The 12278-nt window shown below is 42.4% G+C and overlaps 1 protein-coding gene across 1 annotated transcript in view; it reads right to left on the bottom strand.

Annotated features, from left to right (window-relative positions):
* The window catches only part of adam15 (ADAM metallopeptidase domain 15), a 168254-nt gene that overhangs the window by 54858 nt on the left and 101118 nt on the right, over positions 1-12278 (bottom strand). The window contains exons 19-21 of the mRNA XM_080753863.1: positions 10828-11023; positions 2028-2105; positions 1484-1595 (exon numbers count right to left, since the gene is read on the bottom strand). Of these exons, the coding sequence (XP_080609989.1) occupies positions 1484-1595; positions 2028-2105; positions 10828-11023 (386 nt within the window). The remainder of the gene's footprint in view (positions 1-1483; positions 1596-2027; positions 2106-10827; positions 11024-12278) is intronic.

Raw genomic sequence — 12278 nt, forward strand, 5'->3', positions numbered from 1 at the left:
CGTTTTTTTGTTATTCACTTTTATATACAATTCTGGCTGGTGACAAAGTCGTGCAGGTTTCGTGCGGAGAACTTTTTAACCCAAAGTCCACAGGGGTATTGTCTATGCAAAAATGCACTGAATGAGTAGTGCCCAGACGTGGGAACGAAATTCATTTTCTAAGCACTTTTCCTTGTAACGCAATACCGCCTAGGAGGGTAGTATGAGTCACCAGAAAAAAATAATGGGTGTTTTCTTTAGTTAAAAACTGTTCAGGGTGTTCATAAAAGCCTGATTAGACAATAACATTAACAAATGTTTTTTTGAAAGTGAAATATCCCTTTAAACTAAATGGTAAATGGTGCATTTATATAGAGCTTTTATCCAAGGCACTTTACATAGATTGTGCATTACATTCACCCATTGACACTCGTACACCAATGGTAGAGGAAACCATGGCAAGGCGCCAACCTGCTCACCGGGAGCAACTAGGGATTCAGAGTCTTGCTCAAGGAGTCATCGACATTAGCTCAGGGGGAGCCCGGAATCGAACTGGGAACCCTTCGGGAACCATTCGTGCTCTAATGACGGTTTCTCTACCCCTGAGCTATGCCGCCTATACATGCATAACAAGAATATGCCGCTTAAATGACAGGGCTGTGTCTTAAGTTCCAGCTCTTATGCCTTAACTTAAAGGCCTGTCCATACTGTCTCCCACCACTGAACTATTCGTCAGAAAGGTCCGGTTCAACTACATCACTCGCATTTTCTGAAAAGCATTACCCAGAATTAGAGTTGGGAAAGCTGCACGTCGGAAAGTCAGAATTCTCAGACAAAAAGTTTGGTGCTCGGAGACACTATGGACAGGCCTTTAAGTTGAGGCACAAGAGCTGTAACTTAAAAGGGACACACCATAAAAAATATTTTTTTCATGTATTTTATTATTCCCAGTGTATGTTTCCACCCCCCCAAAAAAATTACAAATCATTAACTCTAAGCCTTGGTTTTCATTTCTGTGATTTTCTGAGTGGGTGTGTCCGAATGGTTCTCTTCTGAAAAGGGGACTGGTGTGATGTCACACCAGGGCCCATTTCCATAGTACTGCCCCTCCACTTCAGTTTCCCATGCTAAAATTGGAACAATACAGAAAAGATTAGCATGGTGTCATGGTACCATGCTAATCTTCTCTGTATCGTTCCCATTTTAGCCCAAAGACAGTTGCCAACAAAGGGCGAGGGGTTGCTTAGAATAAAACCTGAATAAAACCGTATTATGGACCAATATTTATATAAAATATATACATTTTAAAAGCATGGGGTGGCCCCTTTAAGACAATCAAAATACAGCCGTGTCTGTGCTAGTGTGTTTCTGTTATGTTTCCAATGGGACTACGCGATTCCGATACTCGCCGTTCGGGAGCTGTCGTTCCAGACTCTATGGAATAGTTGTCTGGCTACACAAGACTAGGTGTTAGGTGTCATAGTTTAAAGTTGAAATGTGCTACCTCTGGCTGCTCTGGCAGGTCCACTGTCAACACTGCCTCCATGGCCAGCATACACACAGTCTGGAGGAGCCCAGCCCACATCACAATGACAATGTTTATTACTGTTACACACCTGCAATGTTGAAAAGTCGTTGTTGTTGTTATCATCGTCATCATCATCATCAGGTCTTACACAATTATTACATACCGTAATTGTTCTGAATAATTTGACATAATCATTGCCATGTTGAAAAATGCCACCTTTTTAAAAAAATAGTGGAAATAGCAGATTTACAAGCTCACAACACGTCACATCAATGTTCTTTTTTAAGTATAGAATTCTCAAATATGTCAGTAATTTCTTTGTATAGCCTATTTAGGTTATGTGTCATATCTTCCATGTGCAACTTCAAAGCCTACAAGCCAAACAGAATTGTAATTGTCAAGGACAAAAACACAATTAAATCGCTAATGGCAATTATTTGTGTGACAGCTGATCGTTGTGTAAAATGTCATGATCGTGAAAGCCCTGAACATCATACAGCTAGTAGACAGTAGAACTCACTCCATGTCCGTTACACTTGTTGCGACATTCTTCGACACCAAACACAGAAACATCCTGACACCTCTGGTTCACACAGGCCTGAAAACACATTCATGTATTTTATATATGCATGTAACTAAATGTATGAAGACATATATTAATACACATATGCAGGGGCGGCTCCAGACAGAGGGGGGCTTCAGGGGGCTTTAGCTCCACGTGGTGAAGGCTTAGCACCCCCTATGAATATAATATACATGAATACATGAAATATACCATAAAATCATACTTTTTATGCTGGAAAGCATCTTCAGCTCACAAAACCCCTATTCGATCACCGACAGTCCTCAGATTTGGAGCTGGTAACTGTAGTGCCAATGATCTGATATGTTCAGTTATCCATACCCCAAGCGAGTGAATCTCGATTGTCATATTAGCACTATTCATTATTGTTTGTTGACAAAATTAATTAGCCCCTGCCTTCTCTAAAAAAGAACAGCTCCCACATTGCCGCCCCAGTCACAATTCTCTGGAGCCACTGCTGCACATATGAATAAATATGCACTGCAGTGATAAATATTGGGCCTCATTCAGGAAGCGATATAAGAACAGATTTTCTCTTAGTTTTTTTGCTAACTCAAAACACACGTGTGTTTTGTGATGCCACTTTCAAAGGACGCCAGGTTTAAAGTCTGGTCACGGGAGGTTAGTTGTGTTGTCTCTACAGTATATCTGCTAAATGTAGATAAATGTACAGTCCTGTCATTGTTTACCAGTTGATAAAGACATGTGGCAAATGGCTGGCCCTCCCCCAATACACACACACACACACACACACACACACACACACACACACACACACACACACACACACACACACACACACACACACACACAAAAGGGAAAGTCCCCGTTAAGATGCTCAGAGAAGTCTTACCTGGTTGCCATGGTTACCAGGTAAACAGCTGCCGCTTTTGAGCAAAAATAAATTAAAAAAACGACATACATTAAAGGGCCATTTCACCTCTGGGACAACCCGATCTTATTTTATTGTTGTTTGGGATCAACACAATCCCGAGTTATTTTTTTGTAAGGGAGCACTCGTTTATTATTGAAAATGTATAAGCCCTGATATAAAATGCCATGACCCTCCCTCTCAGTTGGGGGGAAAATCAATGACCCTCCCCAGGCATTAAAAAAAAAAAGATGACCCTCCCTAACAACAAAATTATGCCTAAAACCTTAACTTATAGTTAGGGCTGTCGCGGTTAGGAGTTTCTGGAGACGATTAATCATCATACAAAACAATTGCGATTGACGAATATATTGACTATTTTCCCCCTTCATTAGGCTATATGTAATGTATAGTATGAGCTTTGATAATCCACATTCTGTACTGCTTAATGAAGAAAATGATCAATTTAATAGCTTTTTAAACATCAAGAAAGATTAAAATGTTAGAGAGGGACTAGAGGAAAAGAGATCAACCCAGTTGCATTCGGGTGTTGCGGTCTGAAAATAGCAGATCTACAAGCTCAGAACGCGTCACGTTGACGGGCTAGACCAGCTGCTGTTGGACTGTCTGCCGTTTTATTTCCCAGTTCGGCGTATTGTTGTGGTTGGTGGATCTGTAGATTTGTTGTATTAGCAGCACGTCTGACTGGCTGGCACCTTTTTATGGCAAAGTGTACAGATCGCTTCCTCTACGTTACGGAGCTGGGCGCTCCTTTATCGTTGCCGTTGGGATTAAAACAGCTCGACCACAGCGGTGCAAACTTTCATCCTCCATGACACAAACTAGTTATCCTCGCCTATGTAGTAAGATTGACATCACCTATGCTAGCGCATCCGACTGACGACGACACGAGGAAAACATTAATTATTATTGTATTTTACTACAGTGTTCCTTAATTGAATATTAGTATTATTGAAAGGAACGCTGCAGTAAATTATATATAGGCCTATAAAAACCAGGACTATTTTTTATTCAAAATGGCATGACCCTCCCTGAGACTAAAATTAAAATAGCATCACCCTCCCTGAGACTAAAATCAAAATAGCTTCACCCTCCCCTAAAACTCTCCTAGGGGGCCCCTCCCCCTATTAACGATACGTCCCTAATCTGTGTTTTTAGATATTTTAGTATTTCAGCATGTACTAGTGTTGCATTTTGCATCATAAGTGATGTGTTTTGCATCATATGATGCAAAACGCATCACTAGTACATGCTGAAATACTAAAATATCTAAAAAAAAAAAATGATTGAACACAAAAAACAACTGGATTGTATAAGATCGGGTTGTCCCAGAGGTGAAATGGCCTTTAAGGACCGCTTTCAACTTTCACTTCCTCGCTCACAGCCTTTACTCTGTTCCTTTTCCAACATCAATCGTTTGGTCATAACAACGCCATGTTCTACTCGCCGGTGAATTTTTTCTTCTCCTCGTGAAACAAACATGAGTGTTCCAGAGTGTGGATGGAGGACGTTGCTTTCTTTTAAATAACTTTTAATATTTAGAATCATGTTATCCCTATTTTATAGAACTGAAAGTACTTTGCTGGGTGTTTAATTGTATTTGTATATTTATGTATTGTCTTGAATGTGCATTGACCCGAGCAAAACAAATTTCCCTTGTGGATAATAAAGACATCTAATCTAATTACTGCAGCAGATTAATCGTTCAATCGTTCACTTTGTGATACAAGCGTGAGACTTGGTACATATACTCTTCAAATCCTGCTCACTTCAAAAATAGCGCTGGCCACTCAAAATTCCAACATGGCGGCCCCCAAAATCCAAGATGTCCGCCCAAAAATGTTGTTTTTCCTTCATAACTCGAATTGCATTGATTTTAAAGTTATACCATGTAACTTTTTTTATAAAACAAATCTTAAAATTGTCCTAACTGTTAAATCGCTAAAGTTTTAGAACACCCACTCCGTTATTTTCAGCTTCTGAAGCCTTCTCTTTATATGTTTTCTTCTTAGCAGTGACAGGGGCGGGATTTCGCGGCAAAATGACGTAATCTGCATCATCTGTATATGTTGTGTATACGTTGACCAATCACATCGCAGATCATACACACATGATACACTACCGGCCAATCACAGCTCATCTGCTCTGGTCTTCAGGAAGCGCCTCCGCTCAGCTACAGTGTTTACCATGGTGAAGGATTTTAACCTCTTAATCCCCAAATCCAAAAAAATTACGTTCTACCATGCGTTCTACCTCTCCACGGATTACTATCGGTCGCGGTGGTTTGCGGCGCCGCTCCGGTGGTCCGCGACGACTCCGGACGAAAAACGGCCGAAAAAAGCAATACCGCTACTGACCACTAGTTTAGCAACTTACACAGTATAACTTTAAGACCCATAAATGTATTAAAGTTGAATATAAAGATGGGCATTGCGGATGTTTCTGTACCAAGTACATGTCTGTATCTATTACGGTTCTTGAGATACAGCATATAGTCGGAGCAGATTAATGGCAAATTTCATAAGAATCGTTCACTTTAATGCAAGCACGAAATTTGGCACAAAAACTCTCTAAGGGCCACTCTTATAGAAAAAAGGCGCTGGCCACTCAAAATTCCAAGATGGTGACCTTTTTTTCAAAATGGAAGCCACCTTTTCAGAGGAGATCTTGATATAATAAGAATAAGAATCGTTGACTTTGTGATACAAGGATGACATTTGGCACATTTACTCTGTAAGGGCCTCTCTTATGGAAAAAGGCACTGGCCACTGAATAATGTGTTCCTTTTTTCAAAATGGCAGCCACCTTAGCGGAGCAGTCAGTGATTGCGACCGTAGATCACAGTTAACTTTGAAAACGGGCACATCTTGTCCTGATGTATCTTGTCAATGTCTATAGCTGCTGACCTGTTTGTTGACATTGTGACTTCACATTGTTGCGAAGTCATCGAAGATCAATCCCTGGATATCCATTAATCCATACATGGAGACGACTGGATCATCACCTAGATCTCCATATATGGAGCTGACCTCTACATCTCATTCCCAGATGATGCCCAGTTAGGGAAACCACACTAAGCCCATATCTGGGAATGCCCATGCAATAGCTGCTGTGCTGACCTGTTTGTTGACATTGTGACATCACATTGTTGTGATATCACCTCATCAAAGATCAAACCATGGATATCCATACATGGAGACGACGTGATCATCACCTAGATCTCCATATATAGAGCTGGTCAATACCTCTACATCTGAATCTCAGATGATGCCCTGTTAGGGCAAGCACCCTAACAGAATCCATGTTATGCCCATCAATATTAAGCCCATGTCTGTGAATGCCCATAGAATCCCTTTTATGCTATCAATATTAAAGGAGTAGTTCACCCCCAAAATGACTTTTTTTCTATTGATTACTCATGCCATGGAGAGTAGAGCTCAATAATATTTTTTTGGTTTTTGTCACATTCCTAAGACAAAAAGAGAGTAAATTTACCCCCATTGATTCCGGATGGGGACCTGTTTCGAAACGGGTCCCCATCCAGAACAAATGGGGGTAGATTTATTGCTATCACATTTTTGTCTTAGGAATGAGACAAAAAACTAAAAATATTATTGAACTCTAGTCTCCATGGCGTGAGTAATCAATAGAAAAAAAGTCATTTTGGGGTGAACTACTCCTTTAAGCCCATATCTGGGAATGGCCATACATGGACATATTGTGTCAGTTTAACCAGTCCAACCACAACTCGAATCACACTGCAAATTCCGTCCTGTGCGAATTCCGTCCTACACGACCTCACCATTTAGGGAGAGGTCGCTTTTCGCCCTTAGGCATCTTTCTGGTATTATAAAGTGAGGTATGGAGACTGCTCATGACACTTTTTATGTTTGTGTGACGTCCTGATAGATTATTCATGACACTTCTCATGTTTGTATGACGTCCTGATGGATTATATCACTTTCTGTTCCACTAAGGTGGTGGCCATCTTGAACAAAATGGTTGCCATCTTGGAATTTTGAGTGGCCAGCATTATTTTCCATAAGAGTGGCCCTTAGAGAGTATTTGTGCCAAATGTAATGCTTGCATCAGAAAGCGAACGATTCCTATGAAATTAGCCATTAATCTGCTCCGACTACACGCTGTATCTCAAGAACCATGATAGATACAGACATGTACTTGGTACCAAAACATCCACAATATCCATCTTTATATTCAACTTTAATACATTTATAGGTCTTAAAATGAATGCAACTCGAGTTATAAAGGAAAAACAACATTTTTGGACAGAGATCTTGGATTTCGGGGGCCGCCATCTTTGAATTTTGTGTGGCCAGCGCTATTTTTGAAAAGAGTGGGATTTGAACAGTGATGGGCAAGCTACTTGGAAAATGTAGTAAGCTAAGCTACAAGCTACTCTTGATGACAACAAAGCTACTTTTTTTTTCTTTTTTAATCAACTTCATGATCAAGTACAACTTTCCACCAAACAAATAGGCAGGCAAAAAATGTTCAGTTCGATTGATTATTATAAAACTGGAAACAAGCCCTCATGTCTGGCTTTTTGTGTCATCCTTTCATTTACTTTTTAAATTAAATGTGTACCTTTTCAGGCCGTGACCCCCCAAAAAAATCCTATTTGAACTGGGGACCCCACCCTGACAAGCAATTGGAATTAGGAGTTGAGGCATTTAGTTTCACATTTCTGTTTCACCAATACATTTTGTGTAAAATAGCAGATCTACAAGCTCACAAGGCCTCGGAACACAAGGCGTTTCGAGCTTGTAGATCTGCCATTTTCACAATTTGTGCCTCTTTTACTATATTGTCAATTTGGCCAATGGTTGACCAGTTTTTTATAGTTGATAACTTTTTATGCAGTTTTGGTCTTTTATTTATATTTTTTTAGGTATTAAAAATGTCTAAAAGGTCCTTAAATTGCCACTTCACTGTCATTAGTTAGCTGTGGACAAAAGAGTGCACTGACTTCTGTGTGCTGTCAAAACAGCTGATAAGCTGCAGCCAGCGGTGGACAGTAACTGAGTAATGTACTTTACTTTTATTTGTACTTCAAGTAGCTTAAAAGCATGTAGACCTACCGGTATGTACTCTTGAATACATACGTTTATTTAAAAGCAAGTACTTTTTTACTCTTACTTGTAACTTTTTGACTGATTTACTGTGGATTGGAGTAAATGTGACCAGGAGGAGTGGGCTAGTACTCTGTACTCTTACTCAAGTAGGCTACTTGGGTCGAGTACAGTCCATCTCTGGCTGCAGCGCAGCGCCTCAAGCCTAATTTATGCTCCCCACCGGAGATCTACAAGCTCACAATGTTGGCATTTGCAACGCGATGTGAGCTTGTATGTCAGTTCTCACTCAGACGCTCTCTGAACACTTCACCGTGTCGTTCCAAGAGCGTATATGCAGCTCGCAGCCCCCGCTCTCCGAGCTTCAATACCCTTGGCCGGCTCCCAGGGGGTCCCCGAGGGGTCCCCCACGCCGGGGGACCCCCGCGGACCCCCTCGCCAAAAGCGGCCCGTCAAGCTCGAAAACGCTAGGAGAGGTGGGACGTCCGCGAACGAATCGAATCTTTTGAACAGTTCTTTGAAGTGAACGATGGGATCCGGTTCGTGCAGTAGAGAGCGCGAAGTAGTGAGCGCATAGTGAGACAGATCCTTGGCTCGGTCTCACTTCAAAGAGCCATAAATCCCTTGCTTTAGAGGAGGTTCGTTGATGAAGTGAAAGCAAAGCAGCGCTGCACAGAACAACACAGGGATGATCTGTTGGGAATTATTTTCCTCACAAACTTTATTTAGCAGTCAAATTTCGCCGGGATAGTAACGTGTAGCGTTTGTTGGACGTTACATCACTACTGGAGTCTAAAAATAGCTACGCTACGCTACAGCTACGCTGGTTCAAAAGGAGCTGCGCTACCGTGACGCTACTGATAAATGTAGTTAAGCTATGTAGCTTCGCTACTTGTAGCTCGCTACTGCCCATCACTGGATTTGAAGAGTATATGTACCAACTTTCATGCTTGTATCACAAAGTGAACGAAAAAGACACGTGGGCCGGCCGTGAACGGAGGCGGCCGCGCACACAATGGACACACGGCGCGTGCACTAGTGATGCGCGGTGCGGCCCGCGCCCGCGGACCCCCGCGGCCAGCCCGCAGGCCGGGTTGGGTTGGGCCAAGAAATGTACACTTTATCGGCGGGGCGGGTTGAGGCGGTCTCGGTCTATAATGCGCACAAAGTGTCCTTCCCTATGCTCGTCAGCCAAACTGGTCCGTGTCATGTAATTCTAATTAAGTCCATTACTTCCTGTAAGTAGACTTGCAAATAAAACCATTTGCCTAATCATATTACAGGAGTAGCCTATCTTATTTTGAAATCCACAGAGGAAGTGCGCTCTGCTTGCTAGTTGTTGGCTACTTTCCGCAGCCGATCTTGTAAACAGAACTCACGTGTGGACTAGTGTGGATTGTACAAGCTTTTGACTAAACTAAAGTTAATTTTATGATATGAAAACAATGCTCCTTTGACTTAAACAACGTACACCCTTTGAAAGTTTGATCAACTTTGCACCTCCGCAGCCGATTAGGTAAGGAGCTGGTTAATTACCTTCTGTTGGTTCGTTGCTGTCGTGTGAGAGCATAGATTGTAGAGAATAATTATGTTGAGAGGCATACAGCTGTTACTTTGGTCAAAGTGTGTTGTCTCTAGTGACTAGGCTTGTGACTCGATCCTCATCTCTCTGTGATACAGTAGTTACTAGTTGTGCTCCGTGTGTATAGTCATTCACATACAGGAGTGTTATCAATTAAAATAAGCATGCATGTCGTCACTCGTCATGCCAAAACGGTTCATTGCTTTTAAATGTTCAAACGATATTTTTGTATGGCTCTGTTGTTGCACTGCACTAGACTAGGCTATGTGCTCTATATCAGTGTTGAAAGTTTCTCCTCCGTTCTGTTTTTGTACAGTTGAAATTGGCTGCCTTAAAAAGCCACATTCAAAGACATATTTAACGTGTATTTAATGACGGCGGGCTGCGGGCTGGGCTGGGCTGTGAAAATTGATGCGTTGTTGCGGGGCAGGCTGGGCTGGGTCAGATAATTAAAATTGCGGGGGCCCGCGGTCCGTAAAAAACGCCGGCCCGCGCAACACTAGCGTGCACGGAGCGATTGAAAATCAGGTAAACAACATACGATTTAATATTGGCAGTTAATCGACGATGGACGAGTTTCTCAAAGCGATTTTAGCTCAAGCATGGTCGTGGAGACCAAGCCCCGACCGTCATGTTCCTGTGTTTACATGGGTTCAGGCAGAGCAACTTATTTATCCCCCTACAACTACACCATCATTCAGATTTCACAAACGGCTTTCTATAATTACCCGTATCCTCCCTGTACTTTAATAAGAAGCCTTTATCCAATCGCGTTCTGTTTTCCCATGTATTTCCTGGCGTTCCCCATGCGCACCAACCCCATTGAGATAAACAGACAGTGATCGGATAAAAAGGCTTCTTATTAAAGAACACGGAGGATACAGGTAATTATAGAAAGCTGTACCGTATTTAGACAGGTGTGAGACTTTATTAAGCACTTTGTTTGTGAAATCTGAATGTTGGTGTAGTTGTAGGGGGATGAATAAGTCGCTCTGCCTGAACCCATGTAAACACGGGAACATGACGATCAGGGCTTGGTCTCTACGACCATGCGTGAGCTACGATGGGCTAAAACTTTGGGAAACCCGACCATTATTTATGGTAACCTCTGGCATCCATCGTGTCAATGGGTTAAATTAGCACTCCACATCTCAGGGTGTGCTGACCGCTGACCTTTCCCGGGCCGCAGGCGGTTCCCTGGGCCACTGTTGCCGGGTCGGACACATCGTCCCCCAGGTGGAAATAGATCCCTCTGCAGACCAGATCACTGTGGTTGATCCCGAAATGAGCCCTGGTCACCTCTGCATGGGTCCCCAAGAGGGGCCGCTCCGCACCCCCCTGACACTGGATCCTGCCACACATCACGTCTCTGTAAACAAATATGAAGTTTTACACATTTATATTTATGAATGAATGAGCCCACCAGGGGAATCCCTTCAAATTCTGAAATTGTGTGAAATTTGTATGCTATTTTGGGAAAAAAAAGATCTACAAGCACTGTGTGCTTGTAGATCGGCTGTTTTCACTAGTTGTGTGTGACAGTCTTGTATGGTGAAGCAGGGCTTTGCTTTACCAAAAGACGTACACATTTGAAACTTGGAGATACGAGGTTTCCGCCCGACAGTGACGATATTTTAGTGATTATGTTGCGAGGAAAAGGTTGAGATAACAGCCATTTTGGTTAGAACTGACTGAAAATAACTTTGGACTTCAAGTTTAAAGCCATACTGTGTAAGATGCCCAACTAGTGGTCATTAGCCCTATAGCAAACCGCGGTCGCGTCCGCGTCTTTCGGACGTTTTTCGTACCTTCAGACCCCCGCGTCTGCCTCCACCTCGCTGAGATCTATCTTTTAAGGGGTCCCTTGTTCCTGTGCGTTCAGTAATTCCAGAGATACGGACTCCTTCACCCTGCCTGGTAGGCGAAATTACCTAGAGAAGGGATGGTACAAACGGGCGACAACAAATATGGCTGCCATAGCGACCCCACTTCAAGATGCGCTGTGATTGGCCGGCAGTTGTATAACCCTCGCTGTGATTGGCCGGTAGTGTGATGACGCAATTTTGGCGCGAGATCCGGTCCACGGCAAGGATCTCAGTTTACATACAGAGAAGGCTTTACAGGCTGAAATTCACGGCGCGGATCTTCTAAAACTTTTGTGATTTAATAGTTAGGAGAATTTTAAGATTTGTTTTATAAAAAAAGTTACATAGTACAACTTTAAAATGATACTAAATATTTAGTGTCCAAATAAATTCCAAATATTATCAAATGATCTCGTGGCACCCCTGGACTAGCCTGACTGCAAGCGTCAGACTTTTCACACACTACGTTTCACTTCGTTCTGGGAAAGAGTCTGATCCTTCGGACGGAGATTCTACTTCAGCGGGGGCGGGCTAAAGCCTATTGACGTCACACACACACACACACACACACACACACACACACACACACACACACACACACACGCTTAGAGCCCCCGACGGCGACGTGGCGTGACATCGCAAAAATACGTTATTTCTCATAACATATTATATGATTGCATGTTTACGTTAGTGCAAAATGGTATTAAAACGTAATGAAACGGCACTATTGTATAGTTTATTAAAAGAATTCGAGTCGAG

This window comes from Nannobrachium achirus (genome assembly GCF_963921795.1).
Source record: "Nannobrachium achirus genome assembly, chromosome: 2".
Taxonomy (NCBI): domain Eukaryota; kingdom Metazoa; phylum Chordata; class Actinopteri; order Myctophiformes; family Myctophidae; genus Nannobrachium; species Nannobrachium achirus.